The sequence below is a fragment of the Pelophylax lessonae genome (genome assembly GCF_965119305.1).
Source record: "Pelophylax lessonae genome assembly, chromosome: 9".
Lineage (NCBI taxonomy): Eukaryota > Metazoa > Chordata > Amphibia > Anura > Ranidae > Pelophylax > Pelophylax lessonae.
The window spans coordinates 152,692,729-152,713,545 of record NC_138776.1 but is presented as its reverse complement, the minus strand read 5'-3'; the positions used below and the strand labels follow the sequence as shown (position 1 = coordinate 152,713,545).

Sequence of the window (20,817 nt, the reverse complement as noted above, 5' to 3'; positions counted from 1 at the left end):
TTTCTGCTTGTCATCACAGGGCAACCCTTTCTACTTTCTGCTTGTCATCACACAGGGCAACCCCTTCTACTTGTAGCTTGTCATCACAGGGGGCAACCCTTTCTACTTGTAGCTTGTCATCACACGGGGCACCGCAGCCCTGTGCATGTGGTGAGAATGCAGCCTTCATATAAATGTAGTGGCTGCTGAGCTCCGTGTAAAGAGGGGTGACTTTCTATTTCTCAGTGTTTCATGTACCCTAGGAATGAAGCCCATTGTATGAAGCACTACCTGATAAAATACTGTACGGGGTCACCCACATTATACCCGCAGCAGTGTATAGAGCCAGAGACTCCATCTTACTGCACCAACATCCAGCTCCGCCCCTTCTAGTCTGCTCACGGTCGCCTGCTTCTGACGTAATACGTAAGCGACGAGCGTAGGATTCCTCTTTTCCACGTGATAGCTGAAGTGCAGCGTGTGAGGCCGGAACCATGGCAGACAAACCTGTAGTGCCCAGCGATTTATTCCCTCATATACTGCGCTTCTTGCGGGATAACCAGTTCGGGGGCGCCGCCAAAGAGTTCAGCAAGGCTACAGGACTGGTGAGTGATGTGGGCAGGGCTGGTTCACGTGGTTCCCTTCTCCTTTGTGTATCCAGCCTGGCACTCCACAGGTAACACATGGCACTCAGTGTGCTGGGGTCATCTCCTCTGACTTCACACTCATCACTAAGGCACTGCTGGGCCTTTCTCTACTCCTACACAGGGATGAAGGCCAAGTATAGCTATTATTTAGTTATATTGGCTCATTCTATGTATGATCCATACCTGTGGGGGTCCCCCTGGAAGCTGGAAATCCCTGTGGAAGACACCAGGATCTCCACTAGCTTTCAGATCCTGTGCTGATTGGCTGACCTGTTGCATAGTGTGAGTTTGTTAACCTGTTGCGTACTGCGGGGCTCGACAAATCCCATGTTGCCATTGTGACTAAAAATTGCATCCTGTGCTTTAGTCAGCCATCCGTTATAGATGGCTACAGCATGGTGGTCCAGTTGTGGGAGGGCATCTGTTGATGTCCTCCCAGAACCCCTACCAGGGTCCGGATCGGTCGCACTCTGTGATCAAGGTTAAAGGCCAATCACAGCTGATCACATGTAAATAAATACTATTTATTGGCATTTCCTTTGCTCAGCGTTGTCACAGTGTGAGGAAAGAAAAGCTGATAACCGGCTATCCTATAACGGGACTTTTACACTGATTATCAGTGCCCATCGCTATGTTCCATCAGAGCAGCCTCAACCCCACACATCAGTGAAGAAGAAAAATTGTTTGCAAAATTTTATAACAATTTACGACAATTTATAACAATTTACAAAATGTTTGGTCTTTTTTTTTTTTTGTTGAGCAAAAAAATAAAAAACCCAGTGGTGATTAAATACCAATGAAACAAAGCTACAAATAGCCATCCTTTTTTGGTTTTGGATTAAACCCTTCTAAAATTTCCCTTCACTTCCTGTTGGCTGCAGGGAAATGATAGAAAGCAAGAAATCTCCAAATGTAACCACTTACCAACCACTCAATGGCTATATATGTCGCTCGTTTGATGCTAAATACCGGGGTTATGGCAGCAGATAGCTGCCATAACCCCGGTATTTTTTAAACAACGGGCGGTCAGCTTTCAGATAAGGTTGGTCCCAGTGGCGGATTCGCCGCGGGATCACCCTTACGGCGCGGCAGAAGAGGTTCCCCCTCCCGGCGCATCCTGGCTGTTTTTATCCGCTAACCGGACCCGCTAACTGGATCCTCTGAGACAGGAATTTGAGTTAGGGCAGGATGGCCCTCACTCGACTCTATGGTCTTGGAGAACCAGAGCGACATCAAACGTTGTCTAGCAACCGGTTTAACAGCCGGTTCACACTACTCCGACTTGTCAGGCAACTTGGTTGCCTGACACGTAGCTCCCAATGCTGTGCAATGGAACCGTTCTAATCAGAGCGCAATTTTGAAGCATGATATGTTGGGTATCTATTTACTCGGCGTAACATTATGGAAAAAAATTGGGCTAACTTTACTGTTTTCTTATTTTTTAATAAAAGAAAGTGAATTTTTTCCAAAAAATATTGGGTTTGGAAGACCGCTGTGCAAATACGGTGTGATAAAAAATATTGCAATGATCTCCATTTTATTCTCTAGGGTCTCAGCTAAAATAATATGCAATGTTTGGGGTTCTAAGTATTCTAGCAAACAAAAAATGATTTTAGCTTGTAAACACCAAGTGTCAAAAATATGCCCGGTCCTAAAGTGGTTAAGAGGGATTCGCCTCCTGGGGCTTATTCACACCATATCTATTAAGATCATTCGTTATGTAGATCAGCTCAGATCAAAGGCACATGGAAAACAATTGTTTCTCATTCCCTGTTCACGCCGTAAAACTACATTGAGGTGAGGTGTGCTACATAATGCAGTATGTCTGGATTTGTAAGCCGTGTAACTCGCCACAGTGCGTCTCAACATGCTGCAGTGCTGAGACTTGAATGATGTCATGTTTTGTGACCTGTTGAAAGAATAAATGCTGAGATGCGTTGTAACAGCGCATCTCACTGCTCGTAAGGAGTCACAGCGCATCTATTCAAATCCCGCACTGGTGCTCCTGGCTCCACCCTCCTGCCAAGTGCCCCCCAGAACAAACGGCTTGCTGTGAGGGCACTGAACAGGCTTGCTCCCAAGCCGCTGTTCTGCTTGTCTATTCAGAAACGGAACCCCCCCCATTGACTCGCTGACTGTGATTGGCAGCAGCGGGAGCCAATGGCTCCTGCGGTTGTCTCAGCCAGTGAGGAGAAAGAGTCCCCGGAGGGCTGAGACACTTGTGCACATTGCTGGATCATGCCGGGGCTCAGGTAAGTATTCAGGGGGCTTCTGCACACAGGTTTTTTACCTTCATGCGTAGAATGCTTGAAGGTAAAAAACCTTGAGTCTTTAGAACCATTTTAATGTTTGGAATTATAGCTACAACCCCAATTTCAAAAAGGTTTGGACGCTGGTTAAATCATCATAAAAACAGATTGCAGTCATTGGCAAATCTCATAAACCTATATCTTATTCACAATAGAAAATACATCACATCTTTAACCACTTCAATACTGGGCACTTTCACCCCTTTTTTTCAGTGCTGTCGCACTTTGACAATTACTCATGCAACACTGTACCCAAATCTAAAAATGTAAAACTTTTTGAGAACAAACTTTCCTTTGATACCATTTATACACCACTGGGTTTATTTTTTTTTTGCTAAATAAACAAAAAAAAAAACATTTTTTCTTGGTTTCTCATAAAAATTAGAAAAAATCATTTTTTAGTCTGTGAAAGTATAGAGCCTACAAACTATGGTGTGTGTGTGTGTGTGTGTGTGTGTGTGTGTGTATATATATATATGTATGTATGTATGTATGTATGTATGTATATATATATATATATATATATATATATATGTATATATGTGTATATATATATATATATATATATATATATATATATATATATATATATATATATATTAGACATTTCGACGGCGAAAATGGGTGTTTCCATCATTTTGCAGATAAAGAAAAAGGTGTCGCTAATGGCACCAAAAACGCATTCCATTTTGCAGAAATTTTACAGTGCTTGTGGTGTGTTTTTTCATAGGTCATGTGACACAAAAATGTAATGGGAGTGCAGTATGCATTCTTGCTTTGTGTTTTTCAGTGCATTTCAATAGGGAGGTGTCGTTTTTATTTTGGTGCAAATTATTTATTTTTCCTAACCAAGAAATGCCTCAAGCAAGACTTAACACCACAACAGAAGAGCAAGAAGTTCAGTTCTCCTCCCTAATTCTTAGCCATTATGTACTATTGGGACAGCTGTGATTGGCCACAGCTAATCGCATGGTATAATGCGCTGTGATTGACGGGTCAAGTGGCAGCCTATTGTTGGCAATGGGAGTGTCCCAATCAGTGCGACGCTGCACCGATTTCCAAAAGCAGTTCCTGCACTACTTCTGGAAAATTTGGGGGCTACTTCAATAGACATCTGTGCATGAACCCGCACAGATGTCTCAAGTTGCCCCAGAATTTGAAATACGGCTTTGAAATCGTGCGAGTTGAAGTCAAGTCGCACTATTTCAAAGCCGTGTTCAGTGTGAACAAGGGCTTAAAGTTGGGACATGGCAAGAAAAAGCTGGCAAAGTGGCACCAACAAGGAAGAGTTGGATGAACATTTTGCTGTTAGGTTAATTGACAAAAGGTCAGTTACATGATTGGGTATAAAAAGAGCATCCTAAAGAGTCAGTGTCTCAGAAGTAAGGATGGACGGGGGTCACTAATCTGAAAAGCCACGTCTAAAAATGGTCAAACCATTTCAGAATGTTCCTCAATGTAAGATTGCAATGACTCTCAATATATCATCTACAGTATCAAGATTCCAATACTCTGGAGAAATCTGTGTGTGTAAAGGACAAGGCTGAAACGCAATATTAGATGCCCCGTGCTCTTCAGGCCCTCAGATGACACTGCATTAAAAATGGCATGTTTCTGTATAGGACATCACTGCATGGGCTCAACAATACTTCCAAAAATCACTGTCTGTGAACACAATTTGCTGTGCCATTCAAAAATGCAAGAGAAAGCTTTATTGTGCAAAGATGAAGCCTTACGTGAACATGATCCACAAATGCTGCCGTATTCTCTGGGCCAAGACTCGCTTAAAATGGTCTGTTGCAAAGTGGAAAACTGTTCTGTGGTGAGATGAATCAAAAACCTTCTTGGCTTATCGGGTCTCGGTTCAAAAGCCTGCATCTCTGATGGTACTGAGGTGCATTAATGTGGATGGAATGGACAGCTTGCACATCTTTAAAGGCACCATCAATGCTTAAAGATATATCCAGGTTTCAGAGCAGCGTTCCTTCCCCCATCCAGACAATGTCTTTTTCAGGGACAGCCTTGCATATTTTAGCAGGACAATGCTAAACTGCATACTACATTTATGACAACAGTATAGCTTCGTAGAAGAGTCCAGGTGCTTAACTGGTCTGTAGACCAGACCATTCACCAATGGAAATGATTTGGTGCGTCTTGAAACAAAGACCCAGGATTCATGAGCATTTGAAATCCTTTATCTGGCAGGAATGGGACAACATTCCTCTCCCAAAGCTCCAGCAACTGGTCTCCTCAGTTCCCTGACATTTGGAGTGTTAAAAGAAGAATGCTGATACACTGTGGTAAACATGGCCCTGATCCATCTCTTTTTAAACATTTCATATGTTTTCTATTATTAATAAAGCATGGGTTTGAGATTTGCAAATCATTGCTTTCTTTTTTTTTTTAATGTAGATTTATTCAACAGCGTTCAAACTTTTTTGGAATTGGGGTTGTACTTTATATGTTGTGGTGCATCATTTAATGCAAAAACACTACTCCTGTTCTGTGTGTTATAGAGCATGTAGTAGTTCCCTGATCTTAGTAAACCCAATCTGTAAGTTTACCATGTTGGTGTGTGAGGGATGCCTTTGATCTACTGTTTGTTGTACTGTATTTTATAACAGATTTTTATTTATTCAACAGAAAGATAAGGACAACAGCCCCGCCAGTCTTGTGGATATATACAGCGATTGGCTAAAGTGAGTGGTTATGTATGTTTGATTTAGATGTTTCTTCTGGCTTTCATTAGACATGGTGTTTCACCGTATAACCCTTATAGGAATTGGGATAGTATAGCGAACAGTAGAAACCTTGTCAAATTTCTCACTCTGCCCATCTGTGCGTTAAAGTTAATCTGTTCCCCAGTTGCAAGGATTCTGGGGCAGATTTCCCTTCTAATGCCTCGTACACACGCAACGATTGTTGGCCGACCGATCGGCCGTCTTTTGTCCAGTGTTGTTGTGTTGGTTGAAATGTGCTCTAGACTGCACAGGAATTTTGTTGGCCAACAACAACCAACTGCAGAAGTGTGTCATGTGCTGGTTTACTTTTCGTGTGTTTTTTCTTCACTGAGCATGCCCAGTCTTGCTCATAACATTTTTGTCTGCCGAAATCTGTACTGACTGAAGAACAATCGGCCGTTCTGTTGACGGCCAACAAAAATTTTATAGCATGCACACCAGATTTTGTTCGGCCGAAAAGTCGCAGTCGGTTGTCGGAAGCATCATACTAACAAGCCGACAATCGGCCAATCGGACGTTGCCCGAAAATTCACGGCCAACAATCGGTGCGTGTGTACGAGGCGTTAGGACACAGGCAGCAAAAAAAAAAAAACCCTCGGCAGACCTAACCATTCCATACCCTATTTGCGGCAGAGTGAAAAAGTCTGGAGTGTTGCTGTAACAAAATAACTTTTTTTTTTTTTTCTGTCTCCTAGTTTTCACTGTAACTTTAGTTTTGACAGAATTTATTATAGTACACAGGTTTACAGATTTCTTGTGAGGCGCTGTACAGGAATTAGGTTTAGAACTAGTGCCCTATTTTCCTCCGTTCTTACATTTCTGGTCTGTTAGAATAATCCCCCCTCCCTTACAGATAGTTTAAAAGATCATTGGTTTCAGTGGAAACATACAGTGTCTCACAAGTGAGTACATATTTTATCTTTTCATGTGACAACACTGAAGAAATGACACTTTGCTACAATGTAAAGTAGTGAGTGTACAGCTTGTATAACATTGTAAATTTGCTGTCCCCTCAAAATAATTAAACACGCAGCCATTAATGTCTAAACTGCTGGCAACAAAAGTGAGTACACCCTAAGTGAAAATGTCCAAATTGGGCCCAACGTGTCAATATTTTGTGTGGCCACCATTATTTTCTAGCACTGCCTTAACCCTCTTGGGCATGGAGTTCACCAGAGCTTTACAGGTTGCCACTGGAGTCCTCTTCTAGTCCTCCATGACGACATCATGGAGCTGGTGGATGTTGGAGGCCTTGCGCTCCTCCACCTTCCATTTGAGGATGCCCCAGAGATGCTCAATAGGGTTTAGTTCTGGAGACATGCTTGGCCAGTCCATCACCTTTACCCTCAGCTTCTTTAGCAAGGCAGTGGTCATCTTGAAGGTGTGCTTGGGGTCGATGTGTTGGAATACTGCCCTGCGGCCCAGTCTCTGAAGGGAGGGGATCATGCTCTGCTTCAGTATGTCACAGTACATGTTGGCATTCATGGTTTCCTCAATGAACTGTAGCTTCCTAGTGCCGGCAGCTCTCATGCAGCCCCAGACCAAGACACTCACACCACCATGCTTGACTGTAGGCAAGACACACTTGTCCAGGTACTTTTTACCTGATTGTCATCAGACACTCTTGACACAATCTCAAGCAAATAAGTTGATCTTGGTTTCATCAGACCATAGGACATGGTTCCAGTAATCCATGTCCTTAGTCTGCTTGTCTTCAACAATCTATATAGTGGGCTTTCTTGTGCATTCTTTTAGAAGAGTCTTCCTTCTGGGATGACAGCCATGCAGACCCAATTTGATGCAGTGCGCAGCGTATGGTCTGAGCACTGACCGGCTGCTCCTGCCCCCCCTTCAACCTCTGCAGCTATGCTGGCAGCACTCATACGTCTTATTTCCCAAAGACAACCTCTGGATATGACGCTGAGTATATGCAACTCAACTTCTTTGGTCGACCATGGCGAGGCCTGTTTTGAGTGGAACCTGTCCTGGTAAACGGCTGTATGGTCTTGGCCACCCTGCTGCAGCTCAGTTTTAGGGTCTTGGCAATCTATTTATAGCCTAGGCCAGAGATATGCAAACTGTGGCCCTCCAGATGTTGCAGAAGTACAAGTCCCATGAGGCATAGCAAGACTCTTGACAGCCTCAAGCATGATACCCAGAGGCATGATGGGATTTGTAGTTTTGTTACAGCTGGAGGGCCACAGCTTGCATATCCCTGGTCTAGGCCATCTTTATGTAGAGCAACAATTCTTTTTTTCAGATCTTCAGAGAGTTCTTTGCCATGAGGTGCCATGTTGAACTTCCAGTGACTAGTATGATAGAGTGAGAGCGACAGCACCGAATTTAACACACCTGCTCCCCATTCACACCTAAGACCTTGTAACACTAACGAGTCCTATGACACAGGGTGAGGGAAAATGGCTAAATTGGGCCCAATTTGGACATCTTTCACTTAGGGGTGTGCTCTTGTTGCCAGCGATTTAGACGTTAATGGCTGTGTTGAGTTATTTTGAGGGGACAGCAAATTTACACGGTTATACAAACTGTACACTTACTACTTTTGTAGCAAAGTGTCATTTCTTCAGTGTTGTCACATGAAAAGATAGAATAAAATATTTACAAAAATGTTAGGGGTGTACTCCTACAGTATCTCACAAGTGATTGTCTGAAATTGCTGCTTTCTGAGGAACCCTAAAGGCTGTTCTAGAGCATCAAAAATAGGCAAGGAGAAACCTCATTGGGTGGATTTAATAATGGCTAGAGACTGTTCACCTTGAAACCTGTTGGTAAATGAGGTGAACATGTGCCCCCTTGCACTCCCAGCAGTCTTATGGGTTGTCTCAACCCCCATACCTGTCACTTTTACTGAAAGGTTGATCTGCAGGTAATTACGGGGAAAAAAGACTGTGAAATTTAAATTAAACAATTTATATGCCTGTTTTATTAGCTATATAAAAGCAGGTATTAGGCACTTACGATTTTGCTGTAAGATGCCTTTAAAGTGGATCAATGTCCAAAATACCCAGATATAAACACCATCCATCCTGAAATTCTAATGTGAAATATAGACCAGAAAATCTTACCCAGGGGACTATGGAGCTATCCAGTGCTTAGTCTTATTGGTGTCTTTCCAATATGCAATTTTTTTTTTTTTTTGGCTACATGTATTATATATTAAACATGTTTTCCACCCTTGCATACAGATCCCCTGCTTCTAAGAAGAGGAAACTTCTTGCTAATAGCCTGACCAGTAAAAAGCCTGCTAAGGAATCCAGCAGTGAAGACAGTTCTAGTGAAGATGAAGAGCCACCAGCTAAAAAGCCAAGTATGTTTTACATAGAGAAATGGTAACAAAAGCAAGTATGAATGAGTAGTATGCCACTCATAGATGACATGTAATTCCAGTGTAAGTGTCCAGTGTGTTGACCAGGATATATGCAGGGTTTAGTTTCTTATCCTTTCAATCCATTTTGTTTTTTAATTTAAAATTGCAAATGTTTAAAGTACTGGTACTAGGTCTAGGGAGCTGTGCAGTATGTAAAAAATCTGCTTATTGAGGGGAAACAAAAAAATTAGAGGCTATCACATTGATCACCTGTTCGAGAATCGGTCCCCCCAAATGCCCATTATGGGGATGAGATCCAGAGCTGGCAGCTACAGGTTGGTCTTTGTGCTGAAAATGCTTGTGCATTCCCGGCACAAACACAGTAGCGCATGTATGCCGCCCCACAGATAAAGACCTACTTCCGTTAGGCTGTATTAACGCAAACAAGTGGCGGGAACAGATTAGAAACAAAACATGGGGGAATGTGCTTGTATTGGATGGATTTACTGAATGTGATTTTTATGGTTTTTTTTTTTTCCCCTAGTACCGGCAGCAGCCAAAAAGCCAGTGACTACAGTGCCTCCACAAAAGAAAGCCGAAAGCAGTAGTGAAGATTCTGACTCTGAAGAGGAAACAAAGAAGCCTCCTCCTGTAAGAAGTTTACATTTTTGAGTGGTTCCTGCCTGGGACTAGGGGATTTGTATGCAGTCTTCTACCTCCTGCCCCACTTTTTTCATTGAATTGGTTTAAGGCCTACTCGCACTCATTCACTGCAGTAAACGCATTTGTGCATGTTTGCTATCATTATGTTCAATACAGAAGCGGGCAACTCACACAGCAGCATAACACAACATGCACTTTTTGGTGCTCTTGGTTGGAAAGAGTCCATTTTGTCCTGCATTGTGGTGGACTGGAAACCCATTCATAATGAGCTGCATTAACACACTGGAGTTGATTTTCTAATACTGGAGAGAATAAAATCTGGTGCAGCTCTGCATATAAACCTATCAGCTTCCAGGCTTTTTTGGCAAAGCCTAATTTAACAAGATGAAGTTAGAAGCCGATTGGCTACCATGCACAGTTGCACCAGATTTTGTACTTTCCAGTTTTAGTAAATCAACCCCAGTGTGTATATATTAAGGTAATGCAGTGCCAAAGTGTGAATGGACCCTTGGGGGGAGATTTACTGAAACTCTTGACTTTAATCCTTATTGCTGGATTCCACTTCTATTGGGAATTGTTTTTGGACTGGTGTTTTGGCAGAAGCAGCATGTTTCCATGTAAATTCACTTTTTTTAAGTTTGGAATGCTTTTGAGATTTTCTCAGTTTGCATTTGACCTCCTCTTAAGCTGTATGAACATGCTTCATATTGACTTTTATGGGGACAAAAAGCAGTTGTGATGTAAACAAACACCCATCTCTTACAGTGGGACAAAAGTTTAAAAAAAAAATTGCAAACTGGGTCTTTATTGCAGAACAGAAAATGCACTGTCTCTTGTGCAATAAAATACACTTGCAGCTCACTTTACATTTTGTCACACTACCTGTGTGCTGGGATTACTGCAATCCTGTGCATGCATATGCAACTGCATCCTAAATCAGCCAATCAAGACTGCTGAAGATTGGAAGCCAGTGGAGAAGATGTGTTGGAACAAATAAAGTATTTTTAGTTTTGGGCTTTTAGTAAACTTTGCTGAAGGGTCTCCCAGGGGTTTACATGTGCCATTACTGGCACCAACAGTCTGTGGCGCTATGGCTGGACACAAAGCCTGAGTTCACAAATATGCTTTGTGGGAACCAGCGTGATTTTAGTGTGCTTTACCGCATCGCATCTCCTCCCGCAGGCAGTTCACACTGCCCTCTGCAAACTGCTGTGGGTGTCAATACAAACTGTGAATTCGGACAGGTATCGGATTGCATGGGTGTGAACACTCGTGATTGGATTCCAGTGCGGGGAAAAAAAAAAAGTTCCAGCAGCATTTTCATGTGAATGGGATGCGAGTTCAGCCATACAAACTGTTGCTGAACTCGCATCGCACAGACATCGTATGTGGTCTGAACAGCAATGTGGTGCGAATCGCATTTGATGTCTGTGCTCACAATAGTGTGAACCCAGGCTAAAGCTTCAGATATCATACCATTGTGGAATTGCTGATGAAAATAAGGGTATGCCATTGTGGTATTACTGATGAAAATAAGGGTATGCGTTAGCTTTTAATTAACACAAACGTTTGGGTGGTATGAGGCTTTAGAAAAGAGAGGCTACATTTCTGGTATTACAGATTTTACTTATGTATCAAGTACTACATAGTTAATCTGCTTCTTATTTTGCAAGTTAGAAAGTAGAATTTTTTGACAGCATTATGATATGCTGATGTTGTGTGCTTAAGCTGATTTCATTTTTATCTGCACACAGAAAAAGACTACACCCGTGGCAAAGGTGGCAAATGTGAAAGCTCCACCTCAAAAGAAAGCAGAAGATTCAAGTTCACACTCAAGCAGTTCAGAAGATGAACCCCCCAAGAAAAAACAGGCTCTTCCTGCCAAGTCCCCTGTGGCAAAGTCCCCAGCACAGCCAAGTAAGAAGTAATTTATTTTTCCTGCAAGTGTGACAGTACCTGGAAAACAGTTCCTGCACTTTTTTTTTTTTTTTTTTTCTCCTAAACTTAACTTGCCATACTAGCACATTATGTTAAAATCGCCTGAAAACAAAGCATTTCAGTGATGCCATGCCATCGCTGGAGGCAGCATCCATCTATACACCGGTCTTCCTTCTGGGTTCACGTCTCCGACTCTGTGACTGGCCGAAGCCACGATGGCGTCAGTTCCGCGCATGCACGTAGGAGCCGCCAGTCACGGCACACTGCCCTGAAGAAACAGCACAGGTGGCCGTTCCTTTAGAGCGCATGCGCCAGTTACGTAACTTGCTAGGTCAGTGAATCTCCTAAACGGCACATGTTTTTTTTTTTTTCATTTAGGCTGTTCCTTCATTGTAACAAAACAAAACAAAGACATGGTAAAAGTCATAACGAATCACATCTAGGGTATGAGTACAAATGGCTATAACGCATCCATTTCTCAGAAAATAACAAAACAATTAAAAGTGCAGGTAAAATAACATTGACATGCACAGCGCACCCATTCCCGCCTCTACCTAGGAGCCCATAGCCCAAAGAAGGGGTATGGGGCCTCGCTCAAAATGCTGCATGTTTAAGAGATCTTTACACTACCAATAGGTAAGCCTTAATATAGGCTTACCTGACCGATAGGTAAAACTTAAAGATGGAAGTTTACTTCCTCTTTAACCCTTTCTGCCATCACAAGCACTGCAGTGGGGGCAATGTTGGGGTTTAAATAGTTGGAATGCTGAGCAAGTTCAGATGTTTTTGGGTTTTAAGTACATTTTCATGTGGATTTACATTTAGGCATGCACATGAACACATTGGTAGTAAATGGGTTAAAAATCAATGCTTGGGCAAATGTTCTTTGTCTGTGCAAAAGAAAGAAACTGCCGCCTTTTTATCTTGGGAGGAAGGATTGTGTGAATTGTTTCTGCAAGTTTTCTTATCTGTACAGTTGGTCATCAACCTTGAAAGAGGTTCACCAGTAGCTGGTGTCTGTTGGACCTATAGCCTCAAACTCTGGGAAATGGACAGAGCAGCTGATTGTCGGAGTTCTGGGACCAGCTTTTGGGCCCATTCACATTATAACTTGCATCAAAACTCATCTTTTGGTCTATTTTATGGGCCTTTCTATGTGATTTTCTGCATATATTTTTTTTTTTTTTTCAAAGGCATGTTTCCTCTGACCTGTTGTGGTGTGTTCGGACGTGTTTACATACGTTACGGTGCAATATTTTGCAAAAGTTGCTAAACATTCCACGGCTATGACACACCCAAAACAGGACTCTAGTTTGAGCATGCTGCCTAGAAAGCTAATTTCTATGTGTTAATGCAGTTACCTGTGTTTTTTCCTTGTGAAGAAACGCAGGTTACTGCACATAATGTGAATGGGGCCCATAGATATGGTTTTTGGCAGAGATCTGTAAATGAATAAACGACTGCGTCCGTGGACTACTAGCGCGCTGAGCAGTGGGCAGGCAGTTACCTGAGAGCAGAAAGATCAGTGGACTATGAGAGCGCTCACCAACGCCCTCACTATTCTTTGAGAACTACAAGCCGTCTGCCGCAATGGCGGACCGTACTTGTAGTCATTTGTTCACAGGAATCTGAATTAATGATGCAGCCTTGTGGGCAGAGCCCAGCACAGCCGAGCTGTGTTTTTATAATATGACAGGAGAGAATCCCCTGCTGTCACAGGGAAGGGTGGCGAGAGGCTGCAGATGCTGGAACATGTAACATGTTTTGCAGATAAACGTATCTTTTTAAATATACAGAAAATCTACTCCTTTCTCAAGAAAAGGGGGGTTGTTTGTCCATGGGAGTATGCATTTGTCTTTTGCACTGACATTTCTTCTCTTTGGATAAATATACTTTAGTATTAAATGTCATGCTGTTTGCAGTTGCCATTTTCCTGCTCCTACTGGAAATTTTTCTCCTGCCATTAGAGCACTTGCCTTTTAAAAATCTTTGCATTAATCAGGCCAATTTTCATTGCTGTGGTAGTTTTGACAATTACTATTTTGCAACACTGTACCCAAATCTGTTTTATATCCTATTCTGAAGACCACACTTTCTTTTTAGTTGTATTTAATAATCACTTTTTCAGTTTTTTTTTTTTTTTTTAGTTTTTTTTTTCTACAGTGCATCTGGAAAGTATTCACAACACTAAGCTTTTTCCACATTTTATGTTACAGCCTTATTCCAAAATGGATTACATTTATTTTCCTCAAGATTCTGCAAACAATACCCCATAATGACCACGTGAAAGAAGTTTTTTGAAAATGTATTAAATAATGAAAAAAATCACATGTACATAAGTATTCACAACCTTTGCCTTGACACTCCAAAATTGAGCTCAGGTGCATCCGGTTTCCACTGATCATCCTTGCTGTTTCTACAACTTGATTGGAGTCCACCTGTGGTAAATTCAATTGATTGGACATGATTTGGAAAGGCACACACCTGTCTGTATAAGGTCCCACAGTTAACAGTACTTGTCGAAGCCCAGTCAAGCCATGAAGTGCAAGGAATTGTCTGTAGACCTCTGAGACAGGATTGTATCTAGGGAAGGGTACAAAAGTTTCTGCAACATTGATTTTTGGAATGAGCACAGTGGTTCCATCATCCATAAATGGAAGAAGTTTGGAACCAGCAGTACTCTTCCTAGAGCGGGCCACCTGGCCAAATGGGGGAGAAGGGCCTTAGTCAGGGAGGAGACCGAGAACCCAATGGTCACTCTGACAAAGCCCCAGCGTTTGTGTTCTTTTGGAAGGTTCTTCTCTTTCCACTATCTCTGCAGCTCTCCAATCATGCCTGTATGGTAGAGTGGCTAGACAGAAGCTGCCACTCAGTAAAAGACACATGGCAGCCCACCTGGAGTTGGCCAAAGGGCACCTGAAGGAATCTCAGACCATGAGAAAATTCTCTGGTCTGATGAAACAAAGTTTGAACTCTTTGGCCTGAATGGCAAGCCTCATGTCTGGAGGAAGCCAAGCACTGCCCATCACCTGGCCAATACCATCCCTATAGTGAAGCATGGGCATGGCAGCATCATGCTGTGGGGATGTTTTTCAGCGGCAGGAACTGGGAGACTGACCAGGATCCAAGGAAAGATGAAGGCAGCAATGTACAGACACCTTGATAAAACTTCGAGTGCTCTGGGGCAAAGGTTCATCTTCCAACAGGACAACGACCCTAAGCACACAGCCAAGATAACAAAGGAGTGGCTATGGGTCCTTGAGTGGCCCAGACTTGAACCGATTGAACATCACTGGAGAGATCTGAAAATTACTGTGAACCAGCGCTCCCCATCCAAACTGAAGAAGATTGAGAGGTCCTGCAAAGAATAAAGGGAGAAACTGCCCAAAAATGTGTGCCAAGCTTGTAGCATCATACAGAAAAAGACCGGAGGCTGTAATGGGTGCCAAAAGTGCTTCAACAAAGTATTGCGCAAAGGCTGTGAATACTTACTCTATATACATGGGATTTTTATTTATTTTTTAATAAATATTAAACTTCTCTCACGGAAATTTGAGGGAAAAAATGATTTTATTTTGGAATAAGGCTGTAACCTAACAATGTGGAAAAAGTGAAGCACTGTGAATACTTTCTGGATGCACTGTATATGTGAACATATATAAAATATTAGACCATACATTTTGAAATAAACCTAATCTAATGGCATATCCTAAAATGCCAGGACAATACAAACGCCACCAAAATAGTTTGAGACATAGCATATACAGTTAAGCAGTTGGGAGTACAGGGTTCGGGGCTGTGTAATGCAAAATATAATTTGTGTTTTTCCGTAGTCGGGAGTTGGCTGGTACCATAAAGGCATTAGTGCACATAGTATCACTAAGTGATGTACATTTTTATATGAATGTTTCTTCATTGGGTTGTTAATTCTTAGGGGGGTGTGTTGTGGTTTTTTTTTTTTTTGGTGTAACTATCTGTAGAATCTCTTTTCTTTTTCAGCTGCAGCAAAAACAACTCCAGCATCAAAAACACGAAAATCGGATACCAGTAGCAGTGAAGAGTCAGATGACAGCACACCAGCAAAGGTAAACTACTGCTTGTGTCCGCATCACAAGCTTTTTTTTTTTTTTTTTTTTTTTTTATTTCCTTCAATTAAATTGGAGCTCCACCCAAAAGGGGAAGCTCCACTTGTTTTCACACGCTGCTACTTCATTTTTTGGGTCGGGGGGAGAGACTGGCACTCCTTTTTTAACCCAACAATTTGTAATCTGTAACCGGGCCACTTACGTTGGCTCTCATTCAGCTATTTTTAATTAGCTTTTGATTGCGAACATGATTTTATAGTATATAAGCAAATTCCGCCACAATAGCAGTTTTTTTATCTTTTTCTTATTTTAGAAGAGATCTGGCAGCTACAGTCGCTTGATCACTTCTACGGTATTTTAGAGCGGAGCTCCAGTCGTTTTTGTTTATTGAAAGTCAGCAGCTACCAGTGTAGCTTCTGACTTTTAATAAACGAACACTCACCTGTCCCAGGATCCAGCGATGTGGCCATCCCAATCCTTGGTTCTTTCCCTCTCCTCTCCCCAGTGCCAGCATTACAACTGTGGGCACCTGGCTGTGACGGCTTGTGCCTTCACTGCACATGTATGAGGTGCCCTGCGCCTCCTGAATGGTCCGGCAATCCTCTGGGACCTGTGACGTGTCCCAAAAGAAGTGAACTAGGTCCCTCCCCAAAATTTGCGAATGGGGGGGGGGGTGCTTAATGGGGAACTATTTTGGTTGGAGCTCTGCTTTAAGTGTGGATCCTAACAGGCCACACGTGTTCATTTCTCTCTATCCTGGGAGGTATGAACCTACAGTTGAGTCCATAAATATTGGGACATCGACACAATTCTAATCTTTTTGGCTCTATAATGGATCAGCGGATTCCTGAGAGGCTGAGCCAGGTGTCTGGCCAGGCATGTAGGTGGATCCCAAGCATATGGTCAGGATCTTTTACTGAGTCGAACACAGGTCACAGGAGTGCAGAATGAACTGCACTCCTGTGATCTATAGAAGTATGGCCTAAAAAAGCATTGGCCATACTTCTCCTTTTTAGGTAAGGAAGAAAATGAAAATAATTGTCAATTTTTATTAAGCCTTGTCACATTTTAGGGCAAATATTTATGGTAAAAGCCAAGTAGATGAACTATTGAGGCTAGGTTCACACTGATGCGAATTGGATGCGGGTTTCCTTTTGCCTTTTTTGACTTCAGCTTAACCACTTTACCACCGGAGGATTTTGCTGTCTTGCGTCTGGGCCACTTTTTGCGATTCGGCACTGTGAGACTTTAACGGACAATTGCGCGGCGTGCGACGCTGTACCCAAACAAAATTTACGTCCTTTTTTTCCCACAAACGGAGCTTTCTTTTGGTGGTATTTGATCACCTGTGCGATTTTTACTTTTTGCGCTATAAACAAAGAGTGACAATTTTGAAAAAATAACAATATTTTTCACATATTTTTTAAATGACACCCCCCCCCCCCCCCCCCAAAAAAAAATGTAAAAATCTAAATTTTTTTTATCATTTTTGGACAATTTATTTTCTGCTACATATTTTTGGTAAAAAAAATCGCAATAAGCGTATTTTGATTGGTTTGCGCAAAAGTTATTGCGTTTACTAACTAAGGGAAAGATTTCTGTCATTTTTGGTGTGTGTTTTTTTTTTTTTTCGGGACTGCGACATTGCGGCGGACAGATCGGACCCTTGACTGACCTTTTTTTGACACTTTTGGGGGTACCAGTGACATTACTTCAGTAATCAGTGCTATAATTATGCACTGTTACTGTAAAAATGACACTGGCAGGGAAGGGGTTAATTTTATTGGAGAGGGAGGGGTTAATGTATGCCTGGTGCTTACTAACGTGTGAGGGGAGGTGACTGAGTGACACAGGGACAGATCGCAGGTTCAACTATGCTGAACCCTGCAATCTGACCCTGCCTGTCACTTAGGATCTCCAGACTCGATTCCCCCGATGATCGCCGCTCCTCCCCTGGCCTGACTCCCGTTGTGACTGAATACAGCGGGAGCGAGCCTCTGGCGGCGCACCCGCGCCGCCGAGAAAGGGGAGTGTCTGGCGACGTAGGTCTACGTCGCCAGACGATAGCGAACCACTTTGCCGCAGTAGAGCTCTAGTGAGCAGCGGTAAAGTGGTTAAACTTATAAGGCCACCAGTTAACATTTTCAGAAGCAGAGGACATAATCAGTACGTGTGTGTGTGTGTGTGTGTGTGTGTGTGTGTGTGTGTGTGTATATATGTATATTTCAGTACAAGTTTACTGTAACCACTGTAAGTCCAGACAAAAAATAACTAATGCTAAAACTGCTCTCTGCCACATACTAAACCTAATCTATCTAACCCTGTAAAGCAAAAATCGCTGTTTTTACCTATTCTGCAGCTGGAAGCTGTACGCAGCAGAGGACTGACAACGGCTGTGAAATGCCTGGGAAGTGACTTTGCTCATAGTTACTATGCGGCTTCTGTTGTCAGCTGTCTCTCCTGTACCCGCCTCCACACTGAAGCTGATGCTGGAACCAGACTGGATTGGCTTTGAAGCAAAAATCACTGTACTCACCCATTTTAAAGGGTTAGATGGATTAGGTTTAGAATGTGGCAGAGAGCAGGTTTAGCGTTTGTTCAGCTCAAATTTCTACTTTTAATAAAAATGCAACTTGTTTAAAATTTATATTGCAGTCTATTCTAAAAACTCCTCCTGCCAAAGCTGCTGCTGCAGTAAAATCCCCTGCAGTGTCCAAACCTGCAGTGAAGAAGGTAGCAGGCAGCAAGAAAAAAAGCTCCAGCAGTGATGACTCCAGTTCTGAGGATGAGAAACCTGCAGCAAAACCTAAACCAAAGCCAGGTGAGAAATGGTGGCCTATGATGACTGTTTAAATGTCAAACAGTCCAAAGCAGGAAGGTTTGTGTATACACACCTCAAACACAAAATTCAAGGAACACTTTGAAAACCCATCAGATCTCAATGGGGAAAAATATCATGCTGGATATCTATGCTGATATGGATTGGGTAATGTGTTAGGAACGAAAGGATGCCACATCATTTAATGGAAATTAAAATTATCAACCTACAGAAGGCTGAATTCAGACACCCTGAAAATCAAAGTAAAATAATGATGCAGCAGGCTAGTTCATTTTGCTGAAATTTTCATTGCAGCAACTCAAAATTGTACTCAGTAGTTTGTATGGCCCCCACGTGCTTGCATGCCTGACATCGGGGCATGCTCCCAATGAGATGACGGATGGTGTCCTGGGGTATTTCCTCCCAGATCTGGACCAGGGCATCAGTGAGTTCCTAAACAGACTGAGGTGCAACTTGGTGGCGTTGGATGGATTGAAACCTAATGATCCCCGAGGTGTTTTATTGGATTTAGGTCAGGCGAGTGTGGGGGCCATTCAGTGGTATTATTTCCTCATTCTCCAGAAACTGGCTGCATGCTCTCGCCACATAAGGCCAGGCATTGTCGTGCACCAGGAGGAACATTGGTGCATTGGCAAATGCCAATCGAGCTCCACAGTGCCGGGCAGTGAGCACAGGGCCTACTAGAGGAAATCGGGCCCTTGGGCCACACTCATGAAGTCTGTTTCTGATTGTTTGGTCAGAGACATTCACACCAGTGGCCTGCTGGAGGTTGTTTTGAAGGGCTCTGGCAGTGCTCATCCTGTTCCTCTGTGCACAAAGGAACAGACATCAGTCCTGCTTCTGGGTTAGGGACCTTCTACAGCCCTATCCAGCTCTCCTAGAGTAACTGCCTGTCTCCTGGAATCTACTCCATGTTCTTGAGACTGTGATGTGCGACACCGCTAAACTTCTGGCAATGGCACGTATTGTTGTGCCATCCTGGAGGAGTTGGACTGCCTGTGCAACTTCTATAGGGTCCAGGTATCACCTCCATGCTATCAGTAGTGACACTGACCCTAGCCAAATGCAAAAGTAATTAATAACAGTGAAAAAGAAAATGACTACGGAAGTCAGTGGCCCCCCCCCCCCCCCCCCTGTAAAACCATTCCCGTTTTGGAGGTTGTCTCATTGTTGCACATCTAGTGCACCTGTTGTTAATTTCATTAACACCAAAGCAGCTAAAACGGATGAACAACCCCCTCAACTTGATGCTGTTCTCTGATTAAGAAGTGTTCCTTTAATTTTCCTGAGCTGTGTATGTGTGTGTGTGTGTATAATATGTATGCATGCATGTGGTTGTTTTTTTTTTTTTCTTTATTTTTCCTCCCAGAAATAAAAGTATAACTCCTATTTCTCTATCGTTCATTGATGTACGCAGTCTCTGTTCTTCATAACAGCAGGGTTATACTGTTCCCCCTACAGGAGTAGGACACTAGACAGAAAAAAAAAAGTTCTGGCTATGCCTACGGGCAGTCCCAGGAGGTATCCTCCCTCTCTGCTATAGGATGTCAGTTTTAATCTGCCTAGTCAGGAGTAAGGACCCAGTTCCTTGCTTGGATCTGTGGTCCAATGGTCACCCCAGCCGGTCAGCAAACTTGTGCAGACCCCAGCTCCATGCTAGGTCGGCCGCGACATAGTCCCAATGGATGGGAACTAACCCTGCGAGTTAAATGTCCCACCAGGTCGCATACGCCTAGGTCTAGGCCCAAGTTGCAGCGTTCCTATTGGCCGACAACCCCCTTGCTTTGGTGGATCGGGGTTTTGTCAGATGGCGCCTGCCTGTTCCAGGTATGGCGAGTAATGTTCCCCCCTCTCCCCTGGCAGGGTTTGGGGTGGACGCGTGCCCCTTCCTAGGACGGTCGGACCCTCGGGATTCCCCTCTGTCTTGTCACGGACCCCCCTTACCTGTCCCCCCCCCTTCCCCAAACACCCATCACCCACCTGGGGATATGGTGTGGCGCTTGCAGCTAACCCTGGGGGCTGGGACCGGGCGTTATGCCGATGATGGGGGGGGGGGGGGGGAATTATGCCATTTCTTGTATCCCATGTGCTGCATAGGCTCGGCGACCATGTTTCTGTAGCCCGGCAGCCATTGAAAATCAGTGGTGGCCATGTTCTTGGAGACCCTAGAGGCATCTCTCTTTCTCTCTCTTTCTCTCTCTTTCTCTCTCTTTCTCTCTCTTTCTCTCTCTTTCTCTCTCTCTCTTTCTCTCTCTTTCTCTCTCTTTCTCTCTCTTTCTCTCTCTTTCTCT

The 20,817-nt window shown here is 43.2% G+C and overlaps 1 protein-coding gene across 1 annotated transcript in view; it reads left to right on the top strand.

The window, feature by feature from the left end:
• The first annotated feature begins 412 nt into the window (after window positions 1–412).
• Window positions 413–20,817, top strand: part of NOLC1 (nucleolar and coiled-body phosphoprotein 1) — a 54,312-nt gene continuing 33,907 nt past the window's right edge. Inside the window, exons 1-7 of the mRNA XM_082268083.1 lie at window positions 413–584; window positions 5,579–5,634; window positions 8,880–9,001; window positions 9,546–9,652; window positions 11,419–11,581; window positions 15,602–15,687; window positions 18,343–18,508. Coding sequence (XP_082124209.1) covers window positions 474–584; window positions 5,579–5,634; window positions 8,880–9,001; window positions 9,546–9,652; window positions 11,419–11,581; window positions 15,602–15,687; window positions 18,343–18,508 — 811 coding nt within the window. The 5' untranslated portion in view covers window positions 413–473. The remainder of the gene's footprint in view (window positions 585–5,578; window positions 5,635–8,879; window positions 9,002–9,545; window positions 9,653–11,418; window positions 11,582–15,601; window positions 15,688–18,342; window positions 18,509–20,817) is intronic.